Source organism: Pelophylax lessonae (assembly GCF_965119305.1).
Source record: "Pelophylax lessonae genome assembly, chromosome: 7".
In the NCBI taxonomy this organism is placed as follows: domain Eukaryota; kingdom Metazoa; phylum Chordata; class Amphibia; order Anura; family Ranidae; genus Pelophylax; species Pelophylax lessonae.
Window position 1 is genome coordinate 248,294,532 of NC_138774.1, and position 13,039 is coordinate 248,307,570.

Here is a 13,039-nt window from a genome sequence, read left to right on the forward strand (position 1 = left end):
TTATTACAGGAGACATATCTCATGGGTAGCAAAATCTTAGCTCTGAAGAAACCTTAGGTACAGAGAGTCTTCCATGCCACCTACTCCTCCTCCTTCTCTAGCGGGGTTTCAATCCTCAAGTCCCTTCCTTGTATTATTGAAGGAGCCCACTCTGACCCTTGTGCAGAGACTTAGCCCCGCCCTACTTCAGTTAGGACAGGACTTTTTTTTTTTTAAAGCCCGTAGCGTGTGAAACACACTCAAAGGACTCCACCCGGTGCATAAAAAAGTGCACACACACAAAGTGAGAACACAAAAAAGCACAGGGTGTGCGACAAACATATGGTCTTCCCTCCGAAGAGGTAGGACCCGAAACCTCGATCCCCCGGGGCGCAAGTCTCCTGACAGGGATTTAAGGTACTTGTGGTCAGTCGGCTGAGACCAAACTGACCCCGTTCTTCAGGGGGACTGCCGAAACAGCCCACCCCAAGTACTAAGTGGAGCTCCCCCGAAGGGAGACCCCATGAGAGAGGGCGGACTAAGCCAGAAGGCCATATCCACCCCCTCCCAAGACTCAAGGCTGGACCCGAGGACCCACACCCTCCAGTCGTGCAAAATAAAGAAAACAAAGGTGACAGTGCAGGTGACGGACTCCAAAGAAAAGGACAAACAGACAAAAAAGTGGGGAAGGGGAAGTGGGGAAAGTGCAATGGTGCCATGTGAGGAACCGAGGCAGGCCTTCCAGCCGGAATAAAAAAAAATTCCTCTGGTGCAAGCCAAAAGGCCTGTCCCAAGAGGCAGGTGTGAAAAAGGTGTTCATTGACCAAGGTGCCGAAAAAACTCACAGCGAGCTGCCCCTCATCAGTGAGAAATTAAGGCACCCCTGGGCTGCCACCCCAGGGGCACTTACACTACGGGCTTTTTCTATCTCAGCCCCCGGCCACACCGAGTGTAGCCTATCCCCACCAGCAGACATTGGAACCTGGACAGCTTAGAGAGAGCTTGCCTACCACTGGGGACAGGTCCTTTGCAAGGCCAGATCAAAACCCAGGAGAGAAAGCCCTCCCCTCGCCATCCAGTTCCTCAGCCCATTACATCCAGGAGCAGTTCCACCGGCCACCCAGTCAGACCGGCTTTCCTGCCCCCTTCAAACTGGTTAGGACAGTTCAACCCATTCGAATCAGAAGGCAGCGGGCCCCACATGCTTTCCCAGATGACCTACTCCCCATACCTCACCAACTAAGAGCGTTCCGGGTTTCGGTCATACTGGTACTAGCTAAGGCCCATACCAACTGATAAGAACAGATACTACACTTTATCTTAGCCAAAAGGCCGAGAAGCCTCTGAAGTTACCGATATTGCCAATATTTTCGTGATGTCGTGTATGTTGCGCTGCACACGTTCTGCCTTCTAAGACCACCTCCCACGCCTGCGTGGCCCATACGTGATGTAATTTCAACGCGCGCTGCAAACGTCCTCTGCCTTCTAAGACCACCTCTCATGCCTCAGACAGCCTTGTGCAGCCAGCTGCAGTCCGGTCATGGTGCTCACGGTGCCAGCCATCCACCCACAGGCCCTGGCCTCAGCCACCCACCACAGGGTGCCAGATGCCAGCAATCTGACCCACAACAGAACAAGGTGCCAGGCCAGCATCCAGCCACCCACCCCACAACAGGGTGCCAGGCCAGCATCCAGCCACCCCACCCCACAACAGGGTGCCAGCGAGCAAACCAGCCACCCAGGTAACACCAAGCCACCCACCTGCCACCACACAGTGTTTCAGCAAGCCAGCCACCCACAACAGGCCAGGGTGAGTGACCCCAAGCCAGCCACCTACACAACAGGGCGACCCCAAGCCAGCCACCTACACAACAGGGCGACCCCAAGCCAGCCACCTACACAACAGGGCGACCCCAAGCCAGCCACCTACACAACAGGGCGACCCCAAGCCAGCCACCTACACAACAGGGTGACCCCAAGCCAGCCAACCACAGTGTTCCAGCCAGCCAGCCACCCACAAAAGGGTGACCCCAAGAAAGCCACCCTTTACAGTGTTCCAGCCAGCCACCCACAACAGGGTGACACCAAGCCAGCCACCCACCCACCACAGTGTTCCAGCAAGCCAGCCACCCACAAAAGGCCAGGGTGAGTGACCCCAAGCCAGCCACCTACACAACAGGGTGACACCAAGCCAGCCACCTACACAACAGGGTGACACCAAGCCAGCCACCTACACAACAGGGTGACACCAAGCCAGCCACCTACACAACAGGGTGACACCAAGCCAGCCACCTACACAACAGGGTGACACCAAGCCAGCCAAACCACAGTGTTTCAGCAAGCCAGCCACCCACCCACCACAGTGTTTCAGCAAGCCAGACAGACCACCCACCCACCCACCACAGTGTTCCATTAAGCCACCCACAACAGGGTGACCCCAAGCCAGCCACCCTTTATAGTGTTCCAGCCAGCCACCCACAACAGGGTGACACCAAGCCAGCCACCCACCACAGTGTTCCAGCAAGCCAGCCACCCACAACAGGGGGACACCAAGCCACCCACCACAGTGTTCCAGCAAGCCAGCCTCCCACCCACCCACCACAGTGTTCCAGCAAGCCAGCCTCCCACCCACCCACCACAGTGTTCCAGCAAGCCAGCCACCCACCCACCACAGTGTTTCAGCAAGCCAGCCACCCACCCACCAGTGTTTCAGCAAGCCAGCCACCCACCCACCACAGTGTTCCAGCAAGCCAGCCACCCACCCACCACAGTGTACCAGCAAGCCAGCCACCCTACCACCCACCAACCCACCACAGTTTACCGGCAAGCCAGCCACCCACCCACCACAGTGTACCAGCAAGCCAGCCACCTGCAACAGGGTGACCCTCAAGCCAGCCACACTGCCAGGCATCAGCCACCGACCCACAACAGGGTGTCAGCCAGCCACCCAAACTGCCAGGTGTCAGCTACTGACCCACAAGGTTGCCAGCAACTCAGCAAGCCACCCACACTGCCAGGCATCAGCCACCGACCATCATGGTGACAGCAGCCAGCCACCCCACACCAGGGTGCCAGCACAAGCCACCCCACACTGCCAGGCATCACCCACCAATCCACAACAGGGTGACAGCAGCCAGCCACCCCACAACCGGGTGCCAGCAAGCAAGCTACCCACACTGCCAAGCATCATCCACCAACCCACAACAGGGTGCCAGCAAGCCACCCACAGTGCCAGGCATTGGCCACAACCCACAACAGGGTGCCAGCAAGCCACCCACACTGCCAGGCGTCAGCCACCGACCGACCTACAACAGGGTGCCAGCAAGCCATTTTTTTTTTTTTTTACTTTTTTTGTGCCTTTCAAATTGCAATGGAGATGGATGAGGAGAGAAAAAGTAAAAGTGTAGTCTGGGACTATTTCTCGTCTCAACCTTCTCCAGGAAAAGCAGCAGTGTGCAGCACATGCACAAACAATATAAGCATGGGATCAGTAACTGCAAAAAACAAAAATGCGTCAAATCTTTGGGCCCATCTAAGAGTTCATCATATTGAATTATATCATGCAGCACAGAAAAAACAAAATGTATATCAATGTGATTTTGAAATACCACCTCCACTATCCCAGGCAACAAAAACAGATGTTTCTGAAAAAAAAACGGTGTCACTGTCTAGATTCAAATGGAAGATCCCAACTACTGGATAGAGTAATCATAGAGATGATTGTCACTGATAACCAGCAATTTACAATGGTGTCTTACTCAGGATTTAAAGAGGTTGTAAACCCAAAAAAAATGTTTTTTTCTTTTTGCAAGCTGCAAGAAAAACACATAATGAGCTAGTATGCATTGCATACTAGCTCATTATGAAATACTTACCTTAGAACGAGCCCCCGCCGTGCCGTCCGCTCACCTGTATGACGGGCGACATGTCTAGTCGCCCGTCTTCCGGGATCGCGGCATCCGGCCATCTGATTGGCCGGAGCCGCGGTGATGTCACTCCCGCGCACGGGAGCCGACGGTCACGGCACGAGCGGCCGTTCCTTCAGAGCGCATGCGCCAGTGACGTCACTGGCTGCATGTAAGGTAAATATCTCCTAAACGGTACATGTTTAGGAGATATTTACAGTATCTATAGGGAAGCCTTATCATAGGCTTACCTATAGGTACAAGTTACAGAGGAGGGTTTACTTCCTCTTTAAGTGGTTCATGTCCATACTGAGCCAAGCTACACACTGAAGAGTGAGAAGTATTATCGAACCCAAATGCTGGGAAAGATTCACCAAAAGGTAGTTGAGAAAGTAAAGGCTATGCTGCAACCAGAGAATTCTGGCAACTCACTCCCATTCACGACTGACTGCTGGTCGTCAGGACAAACCGAGTTAGTCACTCATGATTCTTACATGCCACTTCATTGACAGCGGATGGACAAAAATCAGTTGGTGTTGAATACAAAAGTGATGCAAGGATCCCACACTGAGTACAGTAGAGAAATGTTTCTAGGCATGCTTGAAGACTGGGGAATCAACAACAAGGACCGAGTGATAATTGTGCTACTTCGAGACAGTGGAGCAAACCTGTGGAAAGGAATGAGGCTTGCTTATAGGTCAGGCCTCAGTGTCATCATGGCACACAACACCCTCTAACTTTCAAATGATGGTCTGTCAAGCCAAAGAGCTTTGATTGATATATTATTTGAGAAGCATGAAGAGATTAAAAATGTTGTGCTTGCAAGTCTTTTGAATCCTCGATACAAGAACCATGTTTTCTCTTCTGATGATGTATTGGCTGAGGCAAAACAATGGCTGACAGAAGATATTCAACAGGAGGTGCAGGAGGTTCCTGCCAAAAAAACAAGTCCAGAACACCATTTGTATAATCTGAAAGAGCAGCATGCTGCAAAAACAGAAAAATACATCAACGAACAGAAGAGAATCTTCTTCATCGTGATCGAATTGATCAGGACATTTTCTGTGTTTTTATTGGAGCCTCATGCAGAGGATTCAATTTATTCTGAATCTGCAATAATGAGCCTGGATGATGAACTTCATCTCTATTTGAAGGAACCAGTAATTGACAGAAGTGATTCTCTTCAGTGGTGGAAAGGAAATGAGGCACACTACAAAATACTTGCTTCCCATGCTGGAAGATATCTCCCTCTTCCTCTTGTGGCAGCATTATATGAACAAAACAGAAGCCTTTTAACAGGTGGTCATGGACATGCTGAAATGTTCTGCTTTCTGCAGTATGATATTGTTCTACTTAACTGGGAATATTGAAAAGAGTAGTGTCCACTCAAATCCACTGTCTAGCTGTTGCCTAGCTTTTTTTCTAGCAGTTTTGCACTGACTGCACTGCAGTAGTGATTTAAAATGATTGCAGTGAGTGAGTGCACTACTGCAGCAGTTTATTATGCATTAATGCACAATCCGAATAATGTGAAGCTAAATGTCCCTCCAATTAAATTTTTCCTATCAGTTCTCATGTAGTTAAGGTGTGAAGAACGAGCCCTTAATGTTAAAAATGTTAATAGTTTTACATGTTCAGTAACGGATTTTTGTCTAAATTTGTGTTTTATTTTGCAAAATTTTAAATGTACAAAAATATCGGCCGATATGATATGCGATCGCCAAAATATCGGTATAGGCAACAAGAAAACAATATCAGTCAATCACTAGTACCGAAGACCTCATTTCTTGAGACACTAACAAACCAGGAAAGTACAAATTAAAGGCATAGTGAGTTTTTTTTTTTGTTTGTTTTTTTTTGAAGTTGGAATTTTTTCCCACAATTCTTTGCAAAATGAAGATTTATATTTTCACAAAATTTGTCATGTGATGTCGTGCCGATGTGGCATAGATGAGCACTGATGGGGTCGGATGAGCACTGACGTAGCATGTATGTGGAATGGATGGGCACAAATGAGGCATAGATGTGTGGCACGGATGGGCACAAATGAGGCATAGATGTGGCATGAATAAGCACTGATGTGGCATAGATATTAGGCATAGATGTGGCATGAATGAGCACTGATGTGGCATGAATGTAGCACGGATGGTCACAAATGAGGCACGGATGTTGGATGAATGAGCACTGATGAATACTGATGTGGCATAAATGAGCACGGATGTAGCATGGATGTGGCACGGATGAGGCACTGGTGAGGTATGGATGTGGCACAGATGGGCATAATTGAGGCACGGGTGAGCACTGCTGCAGTCAACCTCCTCTCCTCACAAGCTATACTGATCAGTGTACAGCGTGAGGAGAGAACTGAACCAGATATGCGCCCATTTGTTGACAAATGATCGCCCTGTCATTGGACGCAGCGATCAGGTGGTAGGGTGATCAAGGGCCGCTGTCATTGACCCTCTTCCCCGATCTGTGATGCATCGGGTCTGGAGGACCCGACGATCATGAACATTCCCAGATGCGCGCAGGAAGCACGTCATTGTACGCCCTCCCAGAACTAGCCAACCACGCTGTGGCCGTCATTCGGCTATGGCCCAGTCGGAAAGTGGTCAAAGATTTTCTGTGATGTGAGGGTACTTGTACTATAATGGATTGGATGTCAGCATGTTTTTCATGTGTGTTAGGAATAAGTGTATTCATGCAAAAGTGGGATTAGTTGGCCTCCAACATTACCAGCCATTTTTGGGATAAGTAGATCTAACTTGTTCGGTTGGGAATAGCACCAAATATGGAACTGAATAACATTGCAGCTAATAGTAATTAAGGAAGGGGTATTTAGGGCTCCAGAAAGAGGATGGTTGGTAAGCTTCCTGATCACCCTTAAATGAGTTGCGAAATGCATCGAGGCTGCACGTCTGCCATCGTTGAGGTCACTTCAGGCTGAATCTCGGGCATCATTTACAGTTTTTGGAACGCACGCTGGCTCGGTGCGCGCGGCTTGCAGTTCTACCAAGACTGTATATGTTGGTGCTAACGCTAGCACCACTAAATGTAAGTGTACATCTGCTGTTTTTTTTTTTTCCAAATATTATATTTAGAAAGGCAGCAACAGCGGAACCAACAAGAAACATTGGGCATACATAGCGAAAAACAGAAATCACAAAGTGCAGTCACACCATGGCAGTAAAGTCTTAAGCACATAGAATCTCACTCATGTAAATAAAAATAGAAGGTTCCCCTGTACCTCCAAAAAAGGCCAGGGAACTACACCAACATCAATGCAATAAACATGAGAAGGCATTTGAGTAACCAGAAATGTCCAACTGTCCCTGTCCAGGGTTTTGACAGAGGCGAAAAGAGATTAGAAAGAGAAGAAATATAGAGCAGACCGGGCAAGGATGGAGAGATGGAGACCGGGGCCAGAGAAGGGGAAGCGGGAGGAGAAAAAAAAAAGGGGATGGAGAGGGAAGTAACAAAGGGCAGAGCCCCGCAAAGGGAATGGACGCCGTCAAATGTCCACCAGACTAGAACATTAGGAGCACATCAGGGTTTTCCCCGTCCGAGAGGATAAATACATTCCAGAAACCCCGGACCTCATAACGCTCATGTCGATGTTGCGCCGTGAGGGTCAAGTCCTCCATTTTGTTAATCTCTTCCAGTCTACACATCCAGTCTTTAATAGTAGGTACTTGACGTGTTTTCCAATACATTAGCTGCACACAATACGCGAGGAAGGATCATTTTTTAAATTTTTTTTTTTTTTTTTTTTGTATTTAGATCTCTAAATGTCCGATAACTGTAGGAGGAAGAAGGCCGGGGTGTGCGGAATGGTATGGTCAGTGAGGTCCCCCAAAAGGTCTTTAACCACAGTCCAAAATCCAACAATCCTAGGACACGACCAAAAAATATGCAGTTGGGTGCCCTCCGTCTCCCGGCAACGCCAGCACGTCCCCAAAGTCCCTGGGTAGAACCTGTGTAGAAGAGAGGGCACTCAGTACCACCTGGTGAGGACTTCATAGTTAGTCTCCTGAAGTTTCATGCATGTAGGAGTCTTGAGTGCTATCGTACAAAGGTTCAACCACTGGGCAGGCGCTAAAGTAAGATGTAGGTCTGCTTCCTATTTTCGAAAACACGACGGGGCGAAGCCCTCGGCGGGCGCAACAAGCAAGCTATAGGTCTTCGACAACGGACGGGGCAAACACCCCTCACTCGAGCAGTAGTCCTCATAAGGTGTGAGATCCTGGTTATAAAGTTCAGGGGAAGGCATCGAATGTAGAAAGTGATGAAGTTGAGCCGACCTCCAGAACCCCAGGGCAAAGGGACCATCCGGCGCCATCAGAGTTGCTATGGATGGCCACTGGCCCCCACACACAAAGTGCGACGCCAGGAACTTACCCCGGTTCTTCAGAAGCTTAAAGACACATCTGCTGTTTTTTATGCATTTTATTTATTTATTTTTTTATTAGAAGTACTGCACGGTTACGATTGATTGTGCTCTTTTGGGTCCCTTTTTGACACTGAATCTGAGAGAGATTTTGGGCTGATGAACCCTATATATTACTACTGTACAAAAGGAATGTCTGAGTCTAAATTTTGATTGAATGATTGGTGACTGGGAATACCTTAATGTCAGGTCACCTGTGGCCAGGTGACAACTGCACCCTGTTGGAGGCAGGGGTGCAGCGCAAGGTAGTGAACCCGATAGCAGACTGCTGCGGATGAACGCGAACCCAAGATTCCCCAGGGAGCGGAGTCTAAGACCTAGCAGGTGTTCACCAGAGCCTCTAGTGGTGAGGATGGACCTGCCGTGCACTGGTTGATAGAGACTTCCTGTGATGACCTGGGGTGGGGCAGGAACAGGAAGGAGAGATGATAAAAAGGAACCAGAAGTGAAATCTGACCTCTAATACAGACATGAAGGAACAGGTAAGCTGCAAAACACTATTGCAAGTCCATGACACTTAAATTGTTGAAGGCTTGCCTTATATTGATGGTTGGTGAATGTGCATTCTTCACACACTTTTGGTGGAGCACTAAGTGAAGGAGATTTTAAGCACTACACATCTTTAATCACGGCGGTTGGAGATTTTCAAGAGGACTTAATTTATATTTGTGGGACTTCTATATGAATTGAGCTATAAATTGTACCATAGTGATCATATTAACATTTTTTAAATAGATGAAGTGTTGAATTAATACAGTAGCGCCTTACTGAGACTAGGCTGCCAACTCCTGCACAGGTTTGGGGGCCGAGACTTGTAAAGGTATAAAAGAGTGAGAGAGAGGGCACAGACCCACCTCACAGTGTAGTAAGTTTTTTTTATTTCTCTTGTGTCCTCTGACAGTCGCCGCCCACTCATACAGTCTTCACCAATGGGTATTGACCTCTTATCCACAGGAGCAAGCTAGGCATAAGACTTGTTAAAAACAAAGTAATTTACATAGACACACGTGTAGGGGGCTGTCCCACTGGTCCAATACCCCCCTGCTATCAGCATTTCCAACTCAGTTTGTCTTCTGCCTAGTTAGGAGTAAGATGAGCTTCCCTGTGCTGGGGCTACATGTCTCAGCCTTTCTTCTGTTTTACTACTTTTATTTTCTGCAAAAGCGATTTCTTTGCACTACTAGCTTTTTATTTGTTATGCGCTTAGTCGGTTCTCCGGAAGACTACAGCGTTTGCGGAGCTGGGAATCGAACTGGTCGTCCTGACATTTCAGGACAGAGGATCTTAAGGAATCCCAGCCCGCCATCGAGCATTTAGCAGGCTATGTGTGCGCCCTGGCCTCGCAAACGACCTGCCCCTGTCCCCAGGGGCACAAGCCTGCGAGGTGGCTACCTTGCTGGGATGCCTCAACATGCGGTTCTGACCATGAGACACGTCCTCTTTTTGGCTCCCGGCCCCCCCCCCCTCCACCATCTGGGGTGGGGGGTTTCCGTGTTCTGGAGGCTCCTCCCTTCTAGGTTTTCGTCCTAGGTGAGCTGGGTTACCCTGCTCACAGATCTATGTCTTTTACTTCAAACTCCTTTTGGGTATATCATTGCAGACTGTTTGGTATTGCACTAGTTCGTTATATGTATTATGTGCCAGTTCCTGCTGTAATATTATAGTGCCCTTTCGCTCCACCTGACTTGCATATGTGTTCCAGTATGATGTTTTACCTAGCACATTCTCCTTCTCCTAATCAGGGAGTATCCAATTACATTCTGTGCTGGCCCCACCCCTCGCTTCACTTCCCTATATACATTTTGTTGTAGCTGTCAGAGAGGGAGGAATTTTAAAGAAACTTAATTTAAATAGCAGCTGTGAGTCTGCTGGGGCTGCTGACATTACATCCAAAATCGAGGCATTCAGCTGCAGTATCAGGCCTCTTTGATGTCGAGGAATGCTTTTACTGTTAACAACATGCAAAAAATACATTACAATCATACAGGAAAAAATGTGTTTAAATAAATGGTTTAGTGATGTTTCTCTAAACAAAATCATTTTTTTTATTCTGTTCTATATTTTTTGCAGAGATTTGCCTCAATATGGACAAAAGCAATGGCAGTCCTACTTTGGAAGGACTTTTGATGTTTACACAAAGCTCTGGAAGTTTCAACAGCAACACAGGTGAAAATGTGTGTCCTGTTTGATAAAACAAGTTTTAGGGCACTTCCACATAGATGCAGTTGATTTTCACACACCACTGGGTGTAGCGCAGTGTGTGGGATTGCAAGTCTCTCATGGGATCACTCTGAGGGCACATACTTAGTGGATGCATAATAGAGGCTTCCCCCCGAAGCTCATTAGGGATAAACAATAACTTAGAGCAGCCAAAGTCAAGATCCATATTTATCAATATACAGCAATCCTAACTAGAGCACATACATGCTGCCCCCATTTGTGAACAGGTATGTGGCAAGGCCTAATGATTAGAGCTGTTGCAAACCATAGTTCACGTTTTCTCATGGCCAGGCACATGGGCTCCAGGTAAGAGGAAGGCCACATAGAAAGGAATACCATTCGGGGGGGATGTAACAACCAATTGCTCCTTGGACCTGTAACTCCTCTTGCTGGGATAGATAACACCCTGGAGGGCTTTAAGAACAATACCTTAGATTGGTAGAATAACGGCCCCCAGGTAAAGTTTCCAGCCACGTGCCTGCTTTCTCAGGATTGGTGAGGAATCAAACTGACTCGCTGTCCTGTATACGAAGGCGAACCAGAAATAACATGCTGTACTTGATGTTCTGGTTGCAGAGCTGTTGTTTCATGTGGTCAAATGTGCAGCACAACTTCTGCCCAGAGTAATCTGTAAAGATCATGGTCCTGGTATTTTAGTAGGTCTTAGAATCCAGCTTCCGAGATTTCTGGGGGACCATGTCCTAATCCTGAAAGTTGAGCAGTCTGGAAATAAAGGTGCGAGGCAGGAAATCGGATGGGCTTCTGGTGGCTGGCATGCGGTATGCCCTCTCTAATGCAAAGAAGGCTGAGAATGGGGCTTGAGGTAATAGCCATCTCAGGAGCTGCTCTGTGAAGGTCACTGGGTCCTGCGCCTCCATCTGCAGGCAGAACAACAATCCACAGATTATTCTGGCAGTTGCCGTTCTATGCATCATCAGCCTTAGACTCCATAGCCCTCACCTTGTGTTGCAGAGTTCAAACTGCCGTAATTTTCTCCTGGACCGAGTCCTCAGCCTCTCAATCCGATGTTCAGCCTCACCCATGCACTCTCTGAACTTGTGCATATCATGACGAAGCAGCCCAATATCGTTTTGCAGATAGTCCTATTTAGTTGTTAATGTCACTTGCCAGTTATAGCCTGCAGGAGTTCTGCTGCTCTTCCACAGCCGAATCACATGGCTCTGTTTGTGAGGTTATGTTGCCAGTGCCGTGTGCAAGAGTGTCAGGCTGACTTTTGTGCTGGGAGCTGAGGGCACTTGCACCCGATTGCAGCTTTACCAGGGGCCAGTGTCATGGAGTCTGGGGGTACATCACAGCGGAGAAATGGAGGGCATTCCCAAAGAACAACCGAGTGAAAAGCGCATAGGTCAATGGAGCTCTTGGCTCAAACGTCTGCTCTGGTCACCGTCATCTCACGACCTCCCCAGTCATATTTTTATTGAATTAAAAAACCCATTGCAAGTGAATAGAAAATAGATTGTGGAAGAAAAAAAAATAGAAAATTGTCCTTAATACTTACTGCAGTTTTCCTTTCCTGATCAGCGCTATGGCTTCACACAGGCTACCTCCTGCACTAATTAGGGCCATGGCTCATAAATTGTGAGCCCCACCACAACTCAGAGTTACGAGAACTAGGTTGGAACTTTGCCATGTAGCTTGTTTGGAAAGAAAAACTGCAGTAATTATGATAAACAATTTTCCAGTTTTCCTGACTGCTCCATGTCAGCATACAGCTAGGAAATACCTAGCTGATCAGGGCACAATAAAGCAGATCAACAATCTAAAATACTTTTCTATCAAACTCAACAGTTGTCAAAGCTGCAAGTTTTATATTGTAATCAAAAAGGACAGATCCTGCACATGCTGATATACAAAAAGTACAAAGAGGAGTACTTCACCAGCCCATGGCGCTGTCCATGTATTCACCTCCTTTGATTGTATGTTTTTTAGCTGAAATGTCCTGGTTGCTGCTGCTCCTCTCTCACTCCACTGGGGGGGGGGGGGGGGGGGCGGATCAAAACAATTCAAATCTGTAAAGAAAAGCGCACGCAACCTCGGGCAATAAAGCTTTAATAAAGGACAATAACACAGTACATTGGGATTGCACTCACACTTTTTTTCTTTAAGGCAATCGCTTTACAGCATTCCAACAGGAGCTACTCGCTCCTCCCATCCCTCCAGATGGTGACTCTGCGGTCTCCTCATCCACGGCTGCCGCCGCTGTATCCCCCCTCTCCTTCACTTCCTGTGTTGCCTGGTCACCGGATGCCGGTTCTGGTGCGCCTGCGCACTATACCGACGTGATCTACGGCGCCTCAGCCAAAGCCGGAGCCACAAGTTGTACGGAGCTGCGAGGTGGGGGATTCAAGACACGGGTGCACTGCCTCTGCTGTTGCTACGGACAACGCGTTTCGGTGGCGGAGCCTCCTTCCTCAGGTCCCACAGGTCCCTCCGGCTTTGGCTGAGGCTCTCCTGAGGCGCCGTAGAT

At 48.3% G+C, this 13,039-nt stretch overlaps 1 protein-coding gene across 2 annotated transcripts in view; it reads left to right on the forward strand.

Moving 5' to 3' along the window:
* SCAI (suppressor of cancer cell invasion) overlaps positions 1 to 13,039 on the forward strand; it is a 630,428-nt gene that overhangs the window by 56,699 nt on the left and 560,690 nt on the right. For both annotated transcript variants that reach the window (XM_082262618.1, XM_082262619.1), the window contains exon 4: positions 10,402 to 10,497. In XM_082262618.1, coding sequence (XP_082118744.1) covers positions 10,402 to 10,497 — 96 coding nt within the window. The remainder of the gene's footprint in view (positions 1 to 10,401; positions 10,498 to 13,039) is intronic.